Source organism: Bos grunniens, chromosome 2, assembly GCF_055505025.1.
Source record: "Bos grunniens cultivar Pamir isolate PY7600 chromosome 2, Bosgru_T2T1.0, whole genome shotgun sequence".
In the NCBI taxonomy this organism is placed as follows: Eukaryota; Metazoa; Chordata; class Mammalia; order Artiodactyla; family Bovidae; genus Bos; species Bos grunniens.
Window position 1 is genome coordinate 123,196,931 of NC_141166.1, and position 25,845 is coordinate 123,222,775.

Genomic DNA, 25,845 nt, shown 5'->3' on the forward strand with positions numbered 1-25,845 from the left:
TGCCTGGAGAATCCCAGGGACGGGGGAGCCTGGTGGGCTGCCGTCTATGGGGTCGCACAGAGTCGGACACGACTGAAACAACTTAGCAGTAGCAGCACTAAAAATAATACATGAAGATAAATTATCTACATATTTGTAATTCTTCAGAAATCTGCACATGTTCTAATAAAAAATTCTTGGCAAAAATACACCAACTGCCCATTAAATAGATTTAGAAAAATACACCAACTATTACTGGATTGATTCTAATATGATTACTTGAAGCATAAACAATGGATTCCACAAAACTTCCAGGTAGAGATTTTTTCCAAAATATTATATCGTAAAATAACTTAGGAAGTTTTCAAGTAGATATTTGCACAACCATATGTACAACTATATATACTAGCTAGACTCCTAATAGCTAATGACCTAATATATCCATTATATTCTTTGGACTGAATTCTGTTCCTCCCACTGCACTTGTTTCTCCTGCTGGCCTCAGAGGTAGAAATGCCATGCTGTGTACTTAAGGCCTTTCCTGTGTGCCTATCCCTAGCTCTTGCTAGAAGCAAATATCCGTCTAGTTGAAGTATCTAGTAGTTCAATAAAACAGCAGAGTAAAAAGGAGGATGGAATTTTATATCCACAAGGCTCAAATACAGAAGAACTTTCTTTCACTTATTTATGCTGACTCAACCCAAACATATTCATATCTGAGGGTATTCATGAAAAGTATATCTTACATCAACAGTTCTGGAGGATTATCTTTCTTGTAAAGTATTTCTATTCACATCTACATATATATCCCTGAAAGCCCAAGAATTGGGAAATGGCAAAAAAAAAAAAAATCATGGAGGCATATGCTGCATGTATTAGCCACCCTAAATCAGACTGCAACAGTGTCTTTTTGTTTACTGCCAAGAGCTGATATCTGATTTGTATTGGGCCAGCAGCATCACCATCATATGTACTTTAATTCACCAATAATCTTGCCAGTAGTCTTCCTCCCCCAGCTTCCACATGGCACAACGTCTAAGTTTTGTTCTGCTGTCGTGGCAAAGTAAAATCTATTTTTTACTGAGCTTCGCACAAAGACCAATAGGTCTCGATTGGCTTGCATTCCACTGTTGAGAAGAAAAACATATAAAGGAACTGCTTTGGTGCTCTTATCTAAGGAAAAATACGGAAAATTTAAAGAGGCTGGCTGCGACAAAATAAAGTGGCAAGAGTTCTTCAAGCGGGGAAGGTTTTATATTAGCAATTCATTGCCTCCAGTCTAGGATTAAATACAACTCCCTTGAGTCACATAACAGCATGTGGTCCTATATCCCACAGCATCCTTGGAGCGGGACCAGGAAACTCTCGTGGGCAGCTCTTCCTCAGTCCTCTAGCTGGGTTCTCTCAGCTACTCTTCTAGAATCAATGATTGCCTACTTCTCTGCTACTGAAACTGAAAGCTGTTCATTATCCTAGTATGAACATGAGTTTACCCCACTAGAGTGAATGTGAGTCTGTAAAATTAATATGCCCAGTGCTGCATACACTTTGGTCTGCAATTCTGGGGGGCTGCCCTACTGTGTGTGCACTGCAGTGCTTGAGCTGGAACAGCCACACTCTCTCAACACTGGGGCTTCTTAGAGACAGTTCTGAGTAGAAGTCACCACATCCTTCTTTATTCATTTGTTTACACATAAAAATCAGCTCACCTATTGAAAACACACAAGGACAACAGTCTTTTTTTAAAGGGTTCTATAATTTTACAAGATCTAAAAGTTATAAGTATCTGACAATTTTGAAATTTGATGCTCACTGGACCTCCACTATTTTTTTTTTCTTTTTTTTTTTGGACCTCCACTATTTAGAGCAACCTTGTTTGAGTTCAAGATTAAGTGTGATACAACTTTCTAACTAATCCTGACCTTTGTTTGAAACTGACTTCTCTTGGGTCTCCTCCAGAGCTGTAAGACTATAATTAACTTTGGCAGATTCCAAAACCCCTATAACTTTTCATGTCCCATGACTTCGGAATACTAGTTAGTGAATATTTTTCTACTGTTTTTGGAAAAGGTCTTAGATCTGTGCTCAAGATTTATTTTTAAAAAGTAGGGGAAAAAAATAAAATATAATTCTATTTGTGTTACAATTTCTATTATAACTCTTAATATTGGTTCTTTCTAATTGGGTCAGAGTTTAAATAATTTTAATTTGGTCGAAATGAAATATATGTTTTGTATTTGATCCTGAAAGCCCACTTCGCTCCATTTTAAGACACATAGGAGCAGACCACAACAATTTTTAAAAACAGATGTAAAAAATTAAATATTATGATGGTTAACTCTGACTTCTTTACTGAGATCCAGATCTATACTTTCCATTGCCTATAAATGGTATCTATGAGCATGGCTTAAATAATTTAAACATATGTCAATATCTATCACATTATAGAACTGCCTTTCTTCTACAGAAAGAGTGTTTTCTGACTCTACTACCCTGGGATAACTATGTTTCTCTAAATATGAGATGGGAAAGGAAAAGAGAATTAACATTTGTTGAATGTTTTGAGTCACTTACATAATTCATTCATTCTACAAATATTTCCTGCACGTCTCTTACATGCCAAGCTCTGTGCCAGGCATATAGGACACCTGATGAGCGACACAGACAATTCAGAACAGGATACAGACATTGAACAAATAATCACACACAAAATAATCTATGTTCATGTATAATACATGTTATGAAAGCAAAGTACAATGTGTCATCAGAACATACAACTTGATGACCTGCACTAGTCTGGTCTTCAAAGTCCTCTAAGGAAATGGCATTAAAGCTTGAAACCTGAAAGATCAGCTGTTATCCTGGTAGGAACTGCATCTTTATGTATAAGATAGTGAAGAAGTCATAAAGCAGACTGGGAAGGAGCATCCAGAAATGAAGAAGAAACACAACAGAGTGTAGTAAAAAAAACCTGAAAGAAGATGGTGTTTCAAGAAAAAAGATGAGCTCTCTTTGAGGAGAACACCCCAAAGTTCAAATGACTTAAGAGAAAAGGAGGTCTATCAATTTCGGTTGGCAAGGGAACTTCCCTGACAGTCCAGTGGTTAAGACTCTGTACTTTCACTGCAGGAGGCATGGGTTTGATCCTTGGTCAAGGAACTAAGATCATTTAGCATGACATGGCCAAAAATAAAATTAGTTGGCAAGGAAAAGATGGGTGAAAATCAGAGGAACACTCCATCCACTGCATAAGAAGAAAAAGGAGAAAGGGGTACTAATGTTGACAGCTTATAAATCTGTTGGTAAGGTGATAAAAATTCCTTCTGATAGCTTTTACTTTCTCATTAAAGGATGAAATTATCAGCTGCAGGAAATGAGGGGCTAAAAGAAGCAGGGTATGGAAGAGTAAGGACAGAAGTCAAAGTATAAAACAGTTACTGAGTGGAAGGCAAACTTTCTAGAGATACAAGGTAGTACTCCTAGGCAATGCTGATTATGTATTTGAATTTTATCTTGAATTTAAAGTAAAGCCAGTCACCCCAGCTAAGTAATTTTCTCCAGCAACAAGAGTTGAGAATTTGTCAGGTGACTATGGCAGAAGAAAAGATTGGCAAATGAACTGAAGGTATTTTCAAGGGAAGGAGTATTACAATAGATCATGAAATCTCAGGTAGGCAAGGAGGTTAGGGTTGAACAATATTAGTAAGTGGTATATGATGAATAGGCAGTCCCAGGGGAGCAAAATTATAGCAATGATGACACTAGAGCAAATCTGCTGGGATGAAAAGAGATGGCAGGCAAAGAAGGGTGTACTTGAAATTAGGATTACAGAGCTGGCACTATTGCTAGATGGCAAGGTGCAGAATGTGCCCCTGGAACTAGATGGCTGGGGCAGAACAAACAGGTTAGTGAAGTAAAGAAGTCAGTGCACTAAATGAGTGATCTTTATCATCAAAGTCATCAAAATGGCAACAGAGATGGGTGCATTATGGAACATGTACAGATAGAGCTTAATGGAGGATAGGCAATTTATCACTAGACCTTCCAGAAATCAGCTTCACTACCCTTCTAAAAACAGATAGTGAAACATGTCTGGATTCTAGCCCTAGGACTACATTCTCTCTTCCCAAAATTATAAGTCATGAAATGGATACTTTATTGAAAATCTAAAGGATATTATTATTCCTAGTGCATTAAAAAAAACCAAAAAACAGACAAGAAAACAGAACCCTAGTGTCCTGATTTCAATGATGAAAAAACACTTTTATTTTTAAATATTTGTTTATTTTATTTATTTATTTGGCTGTACCAGGTCTTAGCTGTGGAACAAGGGGTCTTCAGTCTTCGTGGAAGCATACAGGATCTTTAGTTGTGGTATGTGAACTCTTAGTTGGTGCATGTGGGATTCAGTTCCCTGATCAGGGATTGAACCTGGGAATCTCAGCCACTGAACCACCAAGGAAGTCCAGAAAAATTTTTAAAAGAACAACAATGCATCTCTTACAGAATCAGGAACCATGCTGATCTACACCATTAAGTAGGTCTATACCATTGAGGCAGAGTTCAGAAAATGCCTTGATAAAAGGATGGACTTTTATGATCAGACACAGCTGGATGTGAATGTAGGCTCCATGCCTTACTATTCATGTAACTTTTAATATCTAAAAACTGGTATCTTTTTAGATACCAGATCAGCACAATTACTGAGAGAATTCAATAATAAACATAAAATACCTTTCACAGTACCTAGCACACAATGGGGAGAAGGCAACAGCACCCCACTCCAGTACTCTTGCCTGGAGAATCCCATGGATGGAGAGACTGGTGGGCTGTAGTCCAAGGGGTCGTGAAGAGTGGGACATGACTGAGCGACTTCACTTTCACTTTTGACTTTTATGCATTGGAGAAGGAAATGGCAACCCACTCCAGTGTTCTTGCCTGGAGAATCCCAGGGATGGAGGAGCCTGGTAGACTGCAGTCCATGGGGTCGCTGAGGGTCGGACACGACTGAAAGCCTTCACTTTCACTTTTCACTTTCACGCATTGGAAAAGCAAATGGCAACCCACTCCAGTGTTCTTGCCTGGAGAATCCCAGGGATGAGGGAGCCTGGTGGGCTGCCGTCTATGGGGTCACACAGAGTCGGATACGACTGAAGCGACTTAGCAGCAGCAGCAGCAGCAGCACACAATGGCCCATAAACGTCAGATTTAATTTTGCCTAAGATTCACTGGGAATCCCAATCCTTCATTTGTAAAGACCATTTAATGAGTAAGAGAAGCAATATTTTCCCAAGGCTGCTTGCCACCTGCAAGAACTGTGGTACCTACCATAAGTAGGCAAAATAATAGGATTTTTTTTAAAGTGCCTGACTCTGCTATTTTACTTCAAGTTCACAAAGCTAATTTCTGTCCTGATGTAGGAAGTCCATTTGAACTATTATGTACATTTCCAAAATTTGAAGAATCAAAGTTAGCAAGCCAGAATGATCATATATGTGGCCATTATATTAATAATAAGCATTAGTGCAAGTTCAGTTCAGTTCAGTCACTCAGTCGTGTCCGACTCTTTGTGACCCCATGAATCGCAGTATGCCAGGCCTCCCTGTCCATCACCAACTCCCGGAATTCACCCAGACTCATGCCCATAGAGTCAGTGATGCCATCCAGCCATCTCATCCTCTGTCGTCCCCTTCTCCTCCTGCCCCCAATCCCTCCCAGCATCAGAGTTTTTTCCAATGAGTCAATTCGTCGCATGAGGTGGCCAAAGTACTGGAGTTTCAGCTTTAGCATCATTCCTTCCAAAGAAATCCCAGGGTTGATCTCCTTCAGAATGGACTGGTTGGATCTCCTTGTAGTCCAAGGGACTCTCAAGAGTCTTCTCCAACACCACAGTTCAAAAGCATCAATTCTTCGGCAAGAGAGTATGGTAAATTGATTAAGGACTGCTGCTGCTGCTACGTTGCTTCAGTCGTGTCCGACTCTGTGCGACCCCATAGACTGCAGCCCACCAGGCTCCTCCGTCCATTGGATTTTCCAGGCAAGAGTACTGGAGTGGGGTGCCATTGCTTTCTCCGTGATTAAGGACATATGAGTTTAAATCTCAGCTCTGTCCCTCTTTGCTTATGTTGCCTTGGGCAAGTTACAATACCCATTCCCAAACCAACACTGGCTACCCCATCAGGTTATTATAAGAATTTAAACAGTAATTCACATAAAGAATTTGGTGCACAGCCTGGTATTTAATCACTCATTGAATGCTAGCTAGTAGTACTAGTTATATATAAACAAGCAAAAAGTTCAGAAAATACTTTATGCAAATTTAAGAGCAGTTTATGAAACAGAAGAGAAAATTTTCCAACAAAAAAAAATCTGTGAGTTTGAGGATAAAAATCTGCCAAATTTTTCCTGGAGATACAAAGTTAATTTAGATTATTATATTTAGTTTGGGGGGAACTGCATAAAAAATAGAATTTAGAAATCATATTGGTATTATGCTCACACAAAGGCAAACTATTCCACAATAAAATGATGCACATAACTAAATGGGTAAATCTCAAAAGCATTATACAAAAACAAGAGCAGCCAGTCACAAAGAGTATGTGCGGTATGATTCCACCTGCATGAAGCTGAAGAACAAACATTAATCCATGGTAATCAAAATCAGACCTGTGCTCAACTCATGGTGGGGTGGGTGACTGAGTTGGCACAAGGGAATTCTCAAGGGAGATGGAAATGTTCTTTATCTTGATCTGGGTGATAGAGACACAGGTATATATATTTGTGAAAGTTCAATATGCCATACACTTAAGAATTCTGCATTTTACTGTAAGTAAATTAACATATGAATTCCTTTCATTTTTCCATAAATTGAAGTGTGTCATGACTTAGCAGCTGTTCATTACGTGTTTAATATTTATTTCCTAAACATATACATTAGGCAAAGAATATATTAGATTTTATTCTGGATTAGAGCTGTATATGGAAAATGCAATTAAGTCAATTGGTGAACTCAGGTAATATAATAAAGCTTTAAAAAGCAAAACTAACATTTGCTCAATTTAGCTGAAAAAACAAACCTCAAATATTGCAATAAAGGTCTCAATTCATAGTAATTTGCACTTTGTAAAAGGGAATTGCTTAAGATTGAGGGAACTAACGTTATATTAAAAAGAAAAGGAAATTTAGTTTTATTTCTTTAGTATTTCTATCTTTGGAAATTTTTAAATAAACTGCCTTTCAGAAGGTTTCTGGATCCAAGAGTCATTCGGGATACACAAAATGTAGAGAACCAATGCAACATGCCTGTTTTCTCTTGTGAGATCTGAAATGCTAGTTTTATGCTGTACAGGTACTCTAAAGTAGTCAATTAAGAAGGAATTCCCTAGTGGTCCAGTGGTTAGGACATCAAGTTTTCACTACTGAAGCCCAGGTTCAATCTCTGGTCAGGGAACTAAGATCCCTGCAAGTCATACGGCATGGCCCAAAACAGCAAAGGTCAATTAAGAGAAAAGCAAAGTAGGTCTTACAGGACACCATGCATCTACCCGATGCCAGCCACACAGAAAAGAGGTGGGAGAAAAGTGCAATCAGCTGTTCACTCCTTCACTCCCTCCCTGTTCGTGGCATTGAGTATGCCAGTACAAGGGTGGTCATCACATCTGTGATGAATGGTTGGGGCGGATGGACTAAAGAGTTTATTGGTAGATGGACGATGAAGTTTAAGTGTTGAGGATCTGGGAAAACAATGGTGCCACATATTAAAACAAAAGTTGCAAGGGGTAAAATTTTAATGAAAAGAAAATTATTGAATACATACCCTTTGAAGTACAAACAGATTGCCCAGGTAGAAATGTTTACTGGAGGTGAAACATGTAGCATCCAGCCTATGTCGCTGGATGACTTCCAAGAGGAAGAACTCATTGTAAGGAGCAGAGGCCAAGCCTAGAACCTTGGGGAACGCCCACAGCTAGGGGACAGGAAGAGAAGAACTAGGACAATTCGGGTAATAGCCCAGGGAGAAGGATTCTTAGGAATGAGTATTCATCCAAAGTGTCCAATACTGAAAACAGTGAAAAAAGCATATATTTGTAAGTAAGTAAATAAGCGTTATTTGCTCAGTCATGCCCGACTCTTTGCGACCCATGGGCTACAGCCTATCAGGCTCCTCTCTCCATGAGATTTTCCAGGCAAGGATACTGGAGTGGGTTGCCATTGCCTTCTCCAGGGGATCTTCCCAACCCAGGGATCAAACCCGGGTCTCCTGCACTGCAGGCAGATTCTTTACTGACTGAGCTACAGGTAAGCTACTATGTAATTACAAAATACTATTTTTATCTATCCTAATTTTATTTTCAAATAAAGGGTCGAAGTTACCACAAATTAATTCAGACTTTATAGTGAACAAACATTGCACCAAAGGACAAAAAAAATTGGAATCCTTCCCCAGGTTAGTAGGAAATAAATTGAAAAATACCCTGATGCTGGGAAAGACTGAGGGTAGGAGGAGAAGTGGGCAACAGAGGATGAGATGGTTAGATGGCATCACTGACTCAATAAACATGGGTTTGAGCAAACTCAGGGAGATAGTAAAGGACAGGGAAGTCTGGCATGCTGCAGTCCATGGGGTCACAAAGAGTCAGACACTTAGAAACTGAACAAAAACAAATTTGGAGAAGGAAAGAGAGAGAATGGGTCCATACTCCCCAAGCTAGGCATTGGTTAGCTCAGTAGGAGGAGGTTGGCTGTTGCAGGGCAGAGGGTGGGAGGTCAGGGCGGGGTGATGGCCAGGGCAGCCCTAGCAGGTCCAGGAAGTCAGGTATCGCTAGTTACTCAGCTCCTTAGAAGCACCTCTAAGGTGCTTCTGAAGCACCTTTGAAAAACTACCAGAAAGGCGTTAGCTAAAACTGCAAGAGTATCCAACTCGTGTGTGTGTGTGTGTGTGTGTGTGTGGTGTATGTGTGTATGTGTGTGTGTGTGTTAGTCGCTCGGTGGTGTCCAACTCTTCGCAACCCCATGCACTGTAGCCCGCCAGGCTCCTCTGTCCACGGAAGTCCCGAGGCAAGAATACTGGAGTGAGTTTTCATTCCCTTCTCCAGAGGATCTTCCCAACAGGGATCGAATCTAGGTCTCCTGCATTGCAGGCAGATTCTATACTGTCTGAGCCACTAGGAAAGCCCAGCAGATATTACTCATGTTTCCCTAATTTGAAAATATACCAGAAATAAATATCAGAACTCAGCAATCAAAATTATCTGATTTTATATTTAAACACAGACCCAGAATAACAGGTTAAGTAATTTGGTCATGCTCATACACTTAATTAGTGTCAAAATTTACTAATTATCATCACCTCATTGGGAAAATGTAGTTTTCAAATACAAAAGTCCATAAATTGGTCACCATCACCAAGTGGAAAACTGGGGCAAGGGAGGGGGATTCTTTTTCAGAACGGTTTTAATAAACAATTTATCTTTTCACTGCACCATTTGAATACCTGCCTTAATTTTCTGGGTTGATTTGACCAGACCAAGTGACTCAGCAGAATAGAACTAAAATTGTTTTTCTCCATATTCCATGTTATGAAAACTAGAGAGAATGCACCCCTTATTATGATAGTGGATTTACAAGAGCAAAATACACTCATAAACTGGAAGCTGCTCAGACAGTCATTATCTCCAAAAAAAAGAAGACTGCTAGGCTTTGAGGCAAAGGATAAATTAACTGGAGTGAAAGAATTGCTTTTCCAAATTCCAGACGTAAACAGCTTGACACTTTTGAAAGAGGGGTTATGAGGGTTACAGTGTTTTTGTGTCTTCCTCATGTCTTTTATCATAATCAACTTCAGCTGTTACATGACTCCAAAGCATGACATTTTGAGTGTGAACAGATTTTATTTTCTTCCTGGAACATGTGACTCTGTCAGTGTGTTTCTCCACAAGCAAGTGAGCTTGGTTTTGCCTGTCTCCTTGTTTTTATCACTCCCATTATACCAGGGAACAGGAAAACATTCCTCTTTTATAAAGAGGAACATAAACACTGAACACAGGAACAACATATTCACTCTCGCTTTTACACATTGAACTATATTTGTACTTAATTCATAGTGTCATTAATGTCTTCTCTCTTTCACACAGTGAAGTGCTATACTATTCTAACCATAAGTTCTAGACAAATTGATAGAGCATGCACGTACTTGGCCTGAAATTTTGACTCACTGAGTGCTCCATGTACAACACAAATGAGCTTTTCAGTTTGTTTCGAGCAACCGTAACAGGAGTAATCCTCAAAATAGCACCACTGTCGGACACCAGGGATTTCCAGCTGATTTTACGACACTATAAACACTCTCAGTTGCATTCAAAAGCAACATAATTCTAAATAAAGCATTTTAATTCACTTTTGTTTTTAAAAGCTAACTGTTTGAGGTACCTTTGATGCACACTGCCTTATGTCAAATACTTGTCACTCTGATAAGATACAGTGGAAATCAACAGTGAAACTGCTCCAGTCTAATGAAAATTGATGCTTCAAACTTATTTACAACTTAATAAAGATTCCACTTCCATATATGACAACTTACAGACCAAATCAGTACAAATTACTATTTCAAGAAAGTAAAAAAGAACTAGTTGTAGTTACAATGCTTTTGCATTGTAGAATGCAAAATGCTTTTGCAGAAACAAACGCAACATTAGTCATACTTGCTTTAAAAAAAAAAAGGAGAAGGAAAAAACCTAGAAATGATGCAAATTTCCAGGACCCTTAGAATGAATAAATGAAGAGTGGCATATTCGTATGATAGAATACTATACAGTAATTAAAAACTTCTGCTATAGACAGCATAATGAGTATTATGAGGAAGGCACACACACAGACACACTTCTATATGTATATAATGATGCCTCTCATCAAAGTTGAAATCAGACAAAATTATTCTTGCTGCTAGAACTTCCGCCAGAGGTTACCTCTGGGAAGAAAGGTGGGATCAGTGACTTGGAGGTAGCACAAGGAAGTGTTTCTGGTGATGGTACCCATCTTGATCTGTGCAGTGGCCACATAAGAGTGTTTACTTTGTGAAAATGCACTGGGATGCATGCTTAGGATTTGTTCCTCTTCTGCACATATGCTATACTCCATTTAAGGGTTTATTTTATGGAAAGATGGAGTAAGTAGACTCCATCCCATCTCTCCCACTGAACGCAGTTATAAAACAGAATTTGAGAAGTAGCTCCTCAAGGACTCTGAAAAGTAAACAGGAGTAGAAAGTTTGAGAAAGAAGCCCAGCACCATCAAACTGATGGTGCATTTGCCATTCTTTCCACTTCTAGTACCTTCCCGCCTGGTTTCAACACAGCCTGGAAGTAGATATCATGCAGACAGTCCTCTAGAAAAAGCCCTCCGGTTCTAACTCAGGAAGTGGGAAGGGGTCTCCTAACACTCCAGTGCTTCCATCCCATCTGTGAAGCAATCCTGGGTCAGTGGTGGCAGCAGCAGCTGCTGCAAGGGAGGTCCTCAGACGCCTAGAACGCTGCCGGAGGAGAGCCCTCCTTTCCGACTGGGGCGAGCCCCAGTGCTCTGTCCTCACTGGGCCCCCGATACGCAAGAAGTCACAGGAAGTACATCACAGAGTGGGATACACAAAGCCCCAGCCTTCTGGCCAAAGATCCAAAAGGGGGAGCCCCCCAAAATTGAAGAGTACTGAGACAATTATGGAGAGGGAGGAGCTTGGGAAATGATCCCATGGAAATATTTATGAACTGCTGGGCTCACTCCTGGGTATGCTGACTCTGACACTAAAAAGTATACAATGGACTTTGAAAACTGATCTATGGTACAAATCACTGCCCTGATCTCACACTGGCCACTGAATAGTCCGCACACATGGGATAGGCCTGAAAGGCACCACAAATGCCTTTGCAAACCAGTCTTCAGAAGACTAGTCAGAATTTGCAGCCTAAATCGAGTTAGGTTGACTGCCGCCAGAACAAAAAAAATAGCATCATTCTCCATATGATCTTAAAGACCCAAAGTCTTAGGACATAATATTCAAAATGTCCAGGATATAAGAAAAAACTATTCTGCATATAAAGAACCAGGAAAATCTCAGTTTGTATGGGGAAAAAAAATCAGATGACACAAATGTTGAAATTATCCAACAATGACTTTAGGCAGTTTTCTAAAAATTCTCCGAAAAGTAAATGGTGAATACCCTTGCAATGAAGCAGATGATAGAAAGACTCAAAGAAACTCAAGATATCATAAAGAATCAAGAGAAAAATCTTAATTTAAAAAATTATAATAACTGACAATTTAAAATACACTGGATGAGTTCAGCAACAAAATGGAGATAACAAGGAAGAAGTCAATAAACCTGAAGGAATACAAACAGAAATTATCCAACCTAAAGAATAGAGGAAGACTGGAGGAAAATGAACAGAACCTCTGGGACCTATGGGAAATACCAAAAGATCTAAAATTCATATAACCATATACTCACAAGTAAAGAGAATGTGTTATAAAAGTAAATATTTGAAAAAAATAACTGCTGGAAGTTTCCCAAATTTGAGAAAAGGTATAAACTTACAGATACAAGAAGTTAGGTTAACCCTGAATAGTATAAACCCAAAGAAATCAACGTCTAAATATACTGTAATCAAACTGCTGAAAACTAAAGACAAAGAAAAAATTATTGAAAGCAGCCAGAAATCTGATGCATTACTTACAGGAGAACAATGATTTCAATGACAACCAATTTCCCATGAGAAACAGTGAGGACAGAAATAATTGAAATAGTATAAATGAATTCTATATCCAGTGAAAATATCCTTCAGGAATGCATATGAGATAAAGACATTTTTATATGAAAGAAAACTGATAGAACTGGCTGCCAGCAGAACTGCTCTAAGTATAAAGGAAGTTCTTCAGACATAAGGAAAATGATACCAGAACGAAGCCTAGGACATCAGGAAAGAAGGTGGAACAATAGAAATTATAAACATCTGTATAAATACAGTAGGCCATTTTTCTCCTCTTGAGCTATTTAGACATATTTATGTTTGAAACAGACATTAATGGTTGTAAGAGAAAGCATAACATTGTCCTATGGAAAGATATATATCACACAGACACATACGTGGGTGTGTTTGTGTGTGTGTATACACTCACACTCACAAGGGTGAGAGAGAAGGATGGAGAGATGCATTCCAATAACCCAAGAGAAAGCTAGGAAATAGGAAACAGGAATGAAAAAGGGAGCGAACATAAAACAAATAAAATAAAGGCACTAAACGCAAACATATTAGTAATTACAGCAGATGTAAATAATCTAAACATACTAATCAAAAGGCAAAGATTGACAGAATGGATAGAAAACCAACACCAACCTAAAAACCAATTACATTACGTCTAGAGGAAATTTATTTAAAACAGAATGATACAGATATGTTAGAAGAAAAAGAATAGAAAAAGATATACCTTGCAAACATTGACCAAAAGAAAAGTGGAGTGGCTATATTAACACAAAACAAAATAGACTTAGAAAAGAGAAAAATTACCAAAGATAAAGAGGAACAGTACATCATTGGGTCAATTCACCAATAAGACATAAAAATAGTAAATGTATACACACAAAATAGTATCACATTTGACTTCATGGAACAAAACTGACAGACTGAAAAGAGAAATAGAAAAATTTACAATATTTGGAAACGTAAACACTTCTCTTACAGTGATCAACAGACGTAGTAGACAAAAAACTAACAAGAATCAAATAATCTACTTGACATTTAAAGAACATTCCACCCAACAATTGCAGAATACATACTTCCCAAGTACTCATGAAGCATTCACCAAGATAGTGCATATACTGGGCCATATGATAAACCCTAACAAATTAAACAACTAAAATCATACAAATTATATTCTTTGACTATAATGGAATTTAGAATACAAATTAATAACATAAGAACAGAAAAAACTCCAAACAGCACCAGATTTAACAATACAATCCTAAATAATGCATGAGTCACAGAGGTAGTCTAAATGGAAATTATAAAACATTTTGAACTGAAGAAAAACCAAAATAAAACCTTTCAAAATTTGTGAAATGCAGCTAGAGCCATTCTTAGATGCAGAGCAACTGGAACGCTTAAGTGTTGCTAGTGCAACAGTGAACAGTCATTTTGGAAACAGTTTGGCAGTTCTTTTATAAAGTTCAACATACCCTTACCATTTAACCCAATAATCCTATTCATAGATATTTACCCTAAAGAAATGAAAACTTATATTTACACAAAAACCTATACACAAATGTTTATAATAGCTCTATCTATGATTGCCAAAAGCTAGAAACAACCCAAATATCCTTTAAGACATAAATGGACAAGCAAATGGTAATATATCCAAGGAATAAAACGTTTAGCAGCAAAATGGAATGGACTACTGATACATGCAAAAACTTAGATAAATCTCAAAGATATTTTGCTGTGTGAAAGAGGCCAGTGTCCAAAAGTTACATACTCTATCATTCCATGCACACTACAATCTCAAAAAAAAACACAAAAGCATAGCAATGAAAAACAAAAGCATAGCAATGAAAAACAGATTAGTGATTGCCAGAGGTTAAGGGTGGGAGAAGCTTGTAATCATAAAGGAATAGGATGAGCTGAATTGAGTTTTTTGTTTTGTTTTTGTTTTTGTTTTGAAGTTATGGAACTGTTCTGTATCCTGATTGTGCTGGTGGTTACACAAATTTAAATATGTGTTAAAATTCAAAGAACTGTATACCGAAATAAAAGATCAAATTTTATCATTAATTTAAAAAATAAAATTAACACAAACAAAGGAACGTTTTTATAAGTTTACATTTAATATGTGGGGCACTATACAGTCCATGGAATTCTCCAGGCCAGAATACTGGAGTGAGTATCCTTTCCCTTCTCCAGCAGATCTTCCCAATCCAGGAATAGAACCAGGGTCTCTTGCATTGCAGATGGATTCTTTACCAACTGAGCTAATAGGGAAGCCCATGCAGGGCACAAACGTCCCCAAATGAGGTTTAAATATCTAGGTAACATCAAGACTAGTCTGCTGACCACAAGCGAAAACCAGATATCTTTCTGGTATACTCACCACTGCTTGCTCCTCTACAGTTTCCATTACTGGAATCCATAGGAAAATCTGAAAGGAGATGATAGAGTACAGTAAGAGTCATACCATTCATTATTATTTCAAGAATTCTCATACTAAAATCTAATTCAGTCACAAGCTGATTTGGATAACAACCCAGGTGTCTCAAAGAAATGGATTCCTATTCGCGTCGTGAGGTTGACACTATCTTTTGTAGGTCAAATAAGGACAAGATGCATTCTTTCATGTGATTGAAAGCTGATATACTCTTGAATCCTTGTCAACTGTGGATACATTTCTGGATTTAATAAAGTTTTTGAGTTTCATGAAAATTTCCAACAATTAAGCATATACTAGGTACTCACCCAACACTTTTCGTGATGGCTACAATAACTAAATACACCTTTTCAATAATAGATGTATCACACTTTACTGGCATACATTTTAATTCTTAGTGCTTAAGGAAAATGTGCAGAAAGTGTTCCTGTGCTCCTGGTTAAGCGCACACTAAACGGGTGTTTAGCAGAAAGGAAATCTACCATCAAGGGACTACTCAAGCCAGTGCAATTAATAGACATAATAATAATTGGAAATTTGCCATTGACTCTTTTTAAGATCCCCAAATCCCAGAAAATGGTAACATGATTAATGGTAATGAAAATGGTGATTATGTTAAGTTCTTCTTTGTTCTAGTTAAGAAAGCAGCCTCTAATGAATAATACTGACTGCCCCAACAAAGCATTATGCTGTACATAATTATATGTTCTTAATCACATATAAGTGAGTACAATTCAGTACACTTACACCAGCATTTTCCATTTGCACTAATACCTTGTGTTAAATGAGTTTAATGCCTCTGTTTATCCTAGTAGAAAATAATGTTCTTCCTCTGTCCTTTTTCTTCATAGGTCATATCATGAATAAATGAAACCAGAAGGTATAACACCAGTTTAAAACAACAACACTCAAAACTACAATTAATGGATTACTTTCCCAGGCTTAGTAATCATCAGCTGGTATTTTAAAATCTATATCCTAGGGAGTTCCCTGGTGACCTAGTGGTTAGGATTCTGGGCTTTCATTCCTGTGGTCAGGGTTCAACCCCTGGTAGGAGAACTGATATCCTGAAAGCTGTGCAGCGTGGCCAAAAACGAAAAAGAAAAAAATAAGAAAAGGACATCCCTGGTGGTCCAGTGGTTCAGAGTCCGCCTGCCAATGCAGAGGACAAGGGTTCAATCTCTGGTCCAGAAAGATTCTACACGCTGGGGGGCAACTAAGCCTGTGCACCACAGCTACTGGAGTGGACATGCTCAAGAGTCCACGCGCTGTATCTACTGAGCTGGGGCGCCCAGAGCCCACACTCCAAAATAAGAGAGACCACCGCAGTGAGAGGCCCACGCACGGCAACTAGAGCGCAGCCTCCCTGGACACAACTAAAGAAAGCCCACATGCAGCAGCAGAGGCCTAGTTCAGCCCAAAATTAACAATAAATAAAAAATAAGGAAAAAGCTATATCCTAGGAAAATGTGCACATGATTTATACAAAGATGACCTCGCTGTGAATTAAAAAAGTATACTGTCCCACATGTAAAGTAATTGTTTAATGTCAACAGGTTCAAATAAAACTGAAAAAATTCTTCTCTCAGAAAATGAAAACCCCTTTAAAGCAGCTGATCCTAGGCGTTTGGTTTTCTTCTTTCATTCTTATTCATAGGAAAATGTTTCTACATTTTTTTAAAGTGCTTAGACATCAGCTGTTAGAATTAGAAGAGAGAAAGCCAAAGTTTTCTGATTCTAAATAATCCAAAAAAAGCCTGTTTTCAGAAAGTTAAACTTAGGAATTCTAACAAATTATCCTAAATTAAAATAGTAGGTATTACTAGCAGGTTTTAATGCCCCACGGATTTCAAGTAGGTGTCATAGAGGTTTCCAGAAGAAGAGTTCTAAGCAGGAGCTGGGGAAAAAAGAGAGGGTTTTCCAAATAGAAAATAGCACATGCCAGAGTCTGGGGTGAGAAACCAAAGCACTCGTGGAGTGGAGGGACCTACAAGTCTTCCAATGGGGCTAATAGAGCAAAGTAGACAGAAAGGAAACTAGAGGGGTAAGAAGGCATGAAATCATGAAAGCTAGTGGCAGATACCAGAAAATTTTAAACAATAGATTTGTATTTCAGAATGATCACCCTATTGGAACATGGAGGGGCCATACTGGAGGTCAGCAAGCCCATTATCATTCTAGCTCCACAATCCATGGAAGAAATGGTGAGGTCCAAACAAAGAAAGTAGCATTAGAGAAGAAGGGGAGGGAATTGTATTCAGAGTTGACCTAAAGCACCTGATACCGACTGAATGTGGGGGATAAAGAAAAGGTGGAAGCAAGGCTGCCTTCAGACCTGGAATATGGGTGGGTGTGCCCCTTAACAATATAGAAAATACTAGAAGAGAACAGACCTATGAAGGTAAGGAAATGAGTTCACTCTGGGGACTGCAGAGACGGAGGAGCTCAGGGATAGACAGAAGCGTACAGAATGTGTGTTCTCTCCTATCTCAGAAGTGCAGAGAAGTACTAATCTCTTATCCCTTGGAATTCATTGTCCAGAGTTGCCTTCCATTCTCTAAAGCCACATATAAATCAAAATACAATGAAAACAAAAGGGTTACTATAACTGAAATCTGATGGTCAAAGTGAAAGTCGCTCAGTTGTGTCCACCTCTTTGCAACCCCATGGACTATACAGTCCATGGAATTCTCCAAGCCAAGATACTGGAGTGGGTAGCCTTTCCCTTTTCTAGGGGATCTTCCAAACCCAGGGACTGAACCCAGGTCTCCTGCATTGCAGGTGGATTCTTTACCAGCTGAGCTACATGGGAAGCCCAAGAATACTGGAGTGGGTAGCCTATCCCTTCTCCAGCGGATCTTCCCAACCCATGAATTGAACCAGGGTCTCCTGCTTCACAGGCAGATTCTTTACCAACTAAGCTATCAGGGAAGCCCTTCTGATGGTCAAAAGACACCGATTCTCTGTACAGTTAACATCACCTGTTTCTTCATAAGAGAGGAAGTATAACTTAGAACAGGTCCTGGTTTGAATCTTCTATTAATAGTTTTATGGACTTGAATCACTTAGCTTCTCTATATCCCTCAGCTTCCCTTTCTGCAGATAGGAGTAATAGTACCTACCATGTAGTTATTACGAGAATTAAAGAAATTAATATGCATCACATACTAAGCAGCACATGCCACATACTAAGTATTGTTAGTTCTTATTCTCTGGCCAGTAATGATTCCTGGTCTGAGAATGATGTCTTCCCAATCACACTGCTGTTGTCTTACCCTTTATCATTCACTTCATATAGCTATTTCTTTTGCTCTTCACAGTCTCTATGTTAATGCCACACGACTTGCTCAAGGTATAACTTTTTTTTTTTTTTGCTGCACCATGCAACATATGGGATCTTTGTTCCCTGACCAGGGATCGAACCCACGCCCTCTGCAGTGGAAGCACATAGTCTTAACCACAGGACCACCAGGGGAAGTCCCTCAAAGTATACCATTAATGGCAAATCTGGGATTCCAACTAAGGGCCAAAACTCTAAAACTGGTTTTCTTTAAACTGAAGACATACGGCCAATTTTTAATCATTCAAAACTCTCTATCTATATGGTGGTAATTGGTCTCCTCTTTCCATACACCTAGTAGGAGAAAGGACAAATATAACTTAGTCAATTTTGCTATGTGTAGCAAGCAACTATTTAGAATTTTGTGGAAACAAGATAGAAAAGAATTATTAATATACAATTTGGAGACTACCTAAGATCCCATTACCACTGATAACTGTGTTAGCTATAAACATAATTTAATATCATTATATTCTAAGGTACTCCTTCCTAGCCCCATCCAGAGTGCCTTTCAAAACTTCACACAATGAAGTCTTACCCTAAAATTTCCATTTCCCCTTTCCATTCCATTTTCCTCCTCATATCACACTAAATAATTCTCCCTTCTTGCTATTTGGCCCCTCAAATATTTGTAGACCAGGGCTAAAGAAAAGGCTGCCTGTTCCCCAGAAAGTGGAGAAATGATTAAACAGCAGTGCATGCATGTGAAAGCTGGCGCAGCTCTGCCAGGCGAGAGAGGGCTGGGAGAACTGTGCTGCTCAAGAGCTGGGTGACAAAAAAGCAGCAGTGACTGAGGAGCGATTATAGAGCCCTTGGCATGGCAACCCAGGGGGCAGTATAATTGCGGTGAAATATCATACCATACATTTTCTTAAACACTCAATGTCTTCATTTCTGAGATAAACTGTTTGTAATTAACAGACATCCGTCAAGCTCATTCTTTATTCCTATTGCTCCCAAAGGGATTTGTTCTTGAGCCCGAGGTCCAGGTCAATTCGTGTAAAATGAAATACTAAGTTTATATTCAGAAGAAATAAGACTGGCCTACCCAGGGTGTTCTCAGTATGAAGCTTGTTTCCCAGAGTTGAACTGACAAAAGCTCTAAGCTCTATCTGCATTTACCAACAGACTAGGTTTGTCCAAATAAACAAAAAAATAAATCTTAATACCAATGATAATAATGGTAAAATAGCAATAGCAACAGCAGCAATTTGTTGAGGACTAACTATGCATGAGATACTACAGATGCTGTTTAACTCCATCTTCACCATCTCCATGGGATGTAGGCAGTATGTCCCCATGTCACAGATTAGAAAACTCTGCATTGGAGAGGCTATACAACTGCCCTATAGTAATAGCTGATATGAGGCAGAGTCAAGATTCAACATCTGGTCTTTCCCACTCCATTCCCACACCCTTTATTCATCATACAATATTAAATATTTGACTATTAACTGGGTGAATGACTAAACTGAATTGAAATCACAGATAAAGCAGGTGTACATGCAGTCACAGGTCTACAATAAATACAAAATGTAGAAAAAATAAATTTAATGTGAATTTATTAGTAATCATCAAGAGGATAGGATATATTCTGTATAAAAACCTGCTTGCCCTTAGTACTTCAAAACAAAAAGTAGACTGAAGCAATATCCCATTCAATAAAATTCTGCTTTGTAAAATGTCCTTAAACTTGTTGGTGGAGTCATAATACCCTACAAGGGAACAGATTTGTGTAAATGGTAGGATTTGAAAATCCTCTTGACATTGAAGGTATGTAAAAGGTGGTTCTATTTTATTCAGGGAGACCTCATTTTTATATTCTGCTAGATTCTAGGCATAAGACATAGGAACTCTTTTTATACTTAGAGGAAGGAAAAAAAAAATCCTGCTTCATGAACTATCATATCCCACTGAAGCAAGGCGCATATTGCATCGTAAATTAAACTGGCCACATGTGGTAGTTCTTAAGTAATTCCAGGTGCCTGATAGTTTGACCCAGCATAGGGAATGTAATTTTCAGCAAGCTGCAGCCTTGGAAGCCAGGGGACCCTTCAGGCTAGAATCCACCACTCCATTCCCTGCCCCCTCCCCTTCAGCTCCCTTCTGCCACCACAGTCTCTGATTCACATTGGGGGATAGGGGAAGGAGAAGGGAGAACATCACCAACAAACGGTTCCAACTGCCACCTACCCCTACTTCTTTTTCTAGCAAGGGCAACTGTCAGCAAAGCACATTACAGCCTTTTAAAGCAGCTTAGTAATCAGGTCCCATGGACTGACAAATTGTTTCCATGCATGTCTTATTCGAGTGCTTCAATGAGGCAATTGTTCTACATTTGGTCCACGATGATAGGTAATTCAGGGACACTTGAGGAAACTGCTCCCTATCCATACTGACCATGGCTTTTGAGAGCCACTAACTTTGCCAAACCTCTCTCAGTTGAGGTCCATCTCTAGGAGAGGTTTCAGAGCAGGAGGAGGAATGCATTTCAGTGTGAACCGTGGCCACCGCATTCCTAGCCCTTGGCCTGAGAGGAGTGTTTGCATTTAACTGATCTAAGTGCCTGACAGACCAGGGCAGCTCTTTCCCAGCATCTGTACAGCCTATAACATTAATGAGTATAAAAGCTCAAGTGCTCTTTTAGCCCAAAGATAAATAAGAAACACATTTCTTTGTGATTTGTTTAATCAGTTGTTGATTATTAAAATCAAGACAATAGGTATAGTCTAAGGTGATAAATTGAGGTGACCATCAAAAAAATCTGGAAATCTTTCTTTTCAGTTTGGTTTTGCAGCTATTTGTACTAGTACTTTTCCCCTCCCTAGTCCTCTATGTTAAGTGGGTCACTGTGCACAGAAAGCATTTCTTCCAAATCAATTCCTTGACCAAGAACTGTTCACCTAGGAATGGACTAAGGACATGAGCTTAGGCTGAACAAGTTGAGAGGCAAAAGAAGAAAAAGTTGATGCCCAAGAAATGAACAGAGAAGGAGGTACCTAAGGGCAGAGTTGATCTGGGGAGGGTGTGAAAGAGGACCAGTCATAAAAGATGGGGTTTATTTAAAGTATGTGAAGGGTGAAGTTTTCGAGTTTCGGGTAATTGGTAGGAATGACATTGAGTTAGAATTAAATGGACCATAATGAACTAGGTTTAGTTGGACTCTTAAGAGTTATGACTGTCCTAATTAGATCAAACACTAGTGAGAAAACAACTCGTGATTGATTCCATTTAACACAGAACTGTAATAAAGTTTTACAGTAGGGGAAGATTGAAAGGAATCTGTGGTTGATGCACACACAGAAAGGTACTGAAGACAAATTATTTGCAGAGCATAAGAGTGGGATAAGGGGTGAGATTAAAAATAACATTACATGAGTGTATGATGATAACATGCCTTAAATATAACTCCTTTCATCCATATGTCATTTACAAAATGACTTGAAGGCATGTGGGAATGTGAAAAGAGCCCAGCAATTTCACTTCACCAGCTTTGTGGCTGGAGCAAGTCTCAGAAGCTAATTAGCAGTGCATAGCAATGTTTCACAGCTATTTCAGTCTGGAATGGAAGAACAATTTATCTCATTGAAATGAGGGGAAAATTTAAGGTGAAGGTAATTGCTCAAATTGGATGTTGAGCAAACACATACCACTAACACCTGTGGGTTGGGGTAAGGTTACTGAAATTATCTTGGCATTTTTAATGATAAGAAGAAAACGGTGCTTCAGTTTTCTGTTTTCACCATACAGTCTTTACAAGTAGCTAAACACGAGGGATAGAGAAAACTGATGGCTGAGAACGCACAAACGTTCAGTGATTATAAACAAATAGCACCCTATATGTGGTTACTAGGACATGTAAAGAGCGGAAGTGAAGGGGCAGTGTTGAGCAGAAGTGTGATGGGAGTGGAATGAACTTGAGTGTTTTAGAAAGACAGATCGCCTGTACGAATAGACTTCATCGGTTTAGAAGGGAGGTGAGAAGAGAGAAAAAAAGGCACCGTGTTCGATAGAGGCGTAATTAAGACAGAGATTAAGCGAAGTGATCCGAATCCACAGAACCAGAGTAAATGGGAGTAACAAGGACTCCAAGAAGTGAGCGGTTGGAAGGCAGGGGAGTCGGGGCAGGCTGGGCAGTGTCGGACTCACCGGCTCCGTCGGCAGTGACGATGGCCTCCGGAGAGATGCACACGCCGCGGTCATAAACTGGCAGCTCCTCGCAGGCCAGGCTTTCCGGCCACGAGTGGCGGTACTTGATGAGGATGGGCTCACAGCCCTGCCGGGCCCGCTCGCACACAGACTTGCAGGGCTTGATGGGCTCGTGCTGGAAGTCAATGGTGCAGATGGGCGCGTACATAGCACAGAGGAAGAAGAGCAGATCCGGGCTGCAGTGGGTGCCCAGCAGACCTTCGAACTGCTCGATGGCCAGGATGGCGTTGGCCTGGGTGCTGTGGTGCAGGTGGTTGGGCATCTTAGTCATGTTCCAGGGCAGGGACTTGCACAGGGGAATGCGAACGGGCTCACAGGCGGCCGCCCGCGCTCCGGGCACGCGGAGCAGGCAGAGCGCAGCCAGGGCGAGTAGCCCGGCCGGCAGCAGCAGCATCCCGCCTCGGCTCCCGCAGACCATGATCTCGGCAGGATGGGGCACGGTGCAGCAGTGCGGAGAACGCCGAGAGGCCCGCTCCGCCGTGTCCTCCTCCCCGCCCTGGAAGTGGACACAATGATATGGGAGCTTCTCCTCCCCCGGCAATCTCACAGCTTCCTTGGATCAAATTCCCTCAGTGGGGTCCCAAAAGCTGCGCCGAGCGCCAGCCGCCGCCGCCCCTGCCGCTCCTGCCTCTCCGGCTGCTCTTTCCCGACGTCTAAGACTTCTGGGGCCGCGGCATCTATTTCATTCCTCGCTCCCTCTGGCAGAAGCGTCCGACTTCGCAGATGAGACGAAAACAAGAGGAACCGAGGGAGAAAAAAAAAAAAAGTAGAATTCAGCTGAGGTAGTTGGAGCTCTGGGGTGTCACGTCCCCTGGATTACAAAAAGGTGCTAAAAGAAGCATGAAGGTCTCCCAAGTGAGGAGGAGGACGGGGCGGGGGGGTGCAGGAGGGGGTAACGAGAGGGCAAAGACTCCTAAGGGAGGACTAGGGTGCAGTAAGAGTTTGCAAGTCTGGTAGGCTGAGCAAAAAGACCCAGCTGCGGGTCTTTGGTGTGAGCTGCGGCTGCTGCAGCGACCGCCGCTGGCAGGAGGGGACCCGTCCGAGGAGCCGCGACGGGAGGTCTGCGCTTCGGATCCGCTGCTCTAGGTTTTCCAGCCTCCGGGAGCGAGAGGCAGCCCCGCCCCCGTGTGGTCCCAGACCTCCAAGCGCCCGCTCCCCTTCCCGGGAAGGGGTCTGTGGTTTTGAGGCGAAGGAAGGAGAAGCCTGCAAAAGCAGAGAGGATGCGATAACCCGAGACAGAGCGGACTGGAGACGACCCACACCAGGGAGCACCGCACCCCGCTATCCCCGGCTCCAAAGGAGAGCCCCCAGCCTCTCACTGAAGAGCCCACCCCAAATCTCCACGAAGGAGTGCCCCCAGTTCCCTACTTGGGAACCCACCCTAGCCCCACGCTCCCTGGAGGTATTCCCTTTAAGCAACCTCTAGCCTCGCCTCTGTGATTACCGGCTCTGCAGAAAGACCTGAGGGGGAAGACTTAAGCAACGTCTCTTGAAAAATGTCCAAGTCGCAGAAAACAGGGACCCCTGCAGCGATGATGGAGCCTTATCAATCCAGAACTCCTGACTGCAGAGGTCTGCATTTTCAATAACTAGGTGGTGGCGGGGTGTGGGGGACCGGGGTAGGGGGGGTGTGGGCGGAAATCGCCTTTCATAAAAAGAGAAGAAACGCTGTACATAATTACAAATAGGCCACGAGAAGCAAGTAACAGGTCTTTTTTTCTTTTAATTTTTTTCTTTTGCACTGCAGAATTAAAACTTTTGAGTTTTGCATTTTAAGCTTCAAAGTGAAAACTGCTTTAAAGTACTTGGGCTTCCCTCACGCACCCACCCCTGATTTTACTAAAATAAAATGGCACTTATTAACTCTTCTACCAGTAAATTCACCTCACACTTGAGACAAACGTGTAGGAAAATTAGACCACACTGGTAATGATAATGATGATAAGGATAACAACAATATCCTTTCCATCCAAATGAGCTCAATCCAGAAAAGAAAATGGAAAACAGATCCCCTCCTGGTCTGCTCCTTCCACTAATGAGCTTCCTCTTTCCCTCCCTCTCCCCGCTTCCTCCCTTTTCAGGGCATATTGTAAATAGAATGACCTGCAGAGGCCCTCCTACCCTGCCCTTTCAATGGGAAATCACTGAGCAAAAAGATTGCAGAATGTCAGAAAACACAGCCTTCATTGAGAAGAGAAGGAAACAAACCCTAAAACAAAACAGGAAGTCACCTTTGCTCTGCATCACTGAAACATTTGGAGGCTTTAATCCGGCCATTTCTCACAGTAATAAGCAGACAAAAGATGCTTCCACTTTAGAGAACCCAGTGAGATGGTTTCCATTCCCCAGCTTTGACATGACAGCACTTATAAAATGTCAGTGCTAACTTGAATTTATGGAATTTTATCTCTAAAATGACCATAAACAGCCATTTGGGACTGCAGTAAATTATTTCAGAAGGAAGTTTCTTCCATTTAGGAGAAGAAAAAAAAAAAAAAACAGATGTTAGATAGGGAGACATTTAAGTGAGTATACAAACTTTGCCTGGTCTACAATTATTTTGTATCATTTAACAAAAGTAAGCCAAAAATTATATAAATAAATTAGATGAAAAAAGATTTAGCAAGTAACGTTTAGGGGAAGAAACAAAAACAGTCAATATTAGAGCATTTGTGGGCTCTGTAAAGAAAATGTAGGTGGGATTTTCAATAGTTTAGAAGGGAGGAGTAGATATAATAGATTGATAAATATATTTTTCTATTCATCTTATATCTTAATAGCATGAGGAAAAGAATGAGCCAGTTTAATGGTTCTACAATTATCTGAAATAAAGTGTGTTTTCCTCCTCTTGCACAAAAGTAAAATATCTCCTTTGTCTAACATGTACCCTCACAACATTTTTCTAATCCAAATTTGTCTTTGTCAAAATCTAAAATAAATTTCACTGCTTCCTAGAAGCCTTTTAAAAAAATTTTTTTAAAGTATAGTTGATTTACAATGTTGCGTTACTTTCTGCTATACAGCAAAGAGATTCATATATATGTATATCTTCTTTCCTATTCTTTTTCATTATGGTTTGTTACAGGATATTGAATGTGGTTCCCTGTGCTATTCAGTAGGACCTTGTTGTTTAC

The 25,845-nt window shown here is 40.2% G+C and overlaps 1 protein-coding gene and 1 long non-coding RNA gene across 3 annotated transcripts in view; one reads left to right on the forward strand and one right to left on the reverse strand.

Moving 5' to 3' along the window:
• The window catches only part of FRZB (frizzled related protein), a 34,941-nt gene extending 11,165 nt beyond the window's left edge, over nt 1-23,776 (reverse strand). For both annotated transcript variants that reach the window (XR_015148682.1, XM_086361509.1), the window contains exons 1-2: nt 22,652-23,776; nt 15,109-15,156 (exon numbers count right to left, since the gene is read on the reverse strand). Coding sequence is in view for 1 of the 2 variants with exons in the window: in XM_086361509.1 (XP_086217635.1) it covers nt 15,109-15,156; nt 22,652-23,129 (526 nt within the window). In the remaining variant the exon portion in view is untranslated. The remainder of the gene's footprint in view (nt 1-15,108; nt 15,157-22,651) is intronic.
• Nucleotides 23,777-23,899: 123 nt separating this feature from the next.
• LOC147378693 (uncharacterized) lies at nt 23,900-25,301 on the forward strand. Its single transcript, XR_015148684.1, has 2 exons — nt 23,900-24,283; nt 24,793-25,301. It is a non-coding gene; the product is annotated as an uncharacterized LOC147378693 (long non-coding RNA).
• The last annotated feature ends 544 nt before the right edge of the window (nt 25,302-25,845 follow it).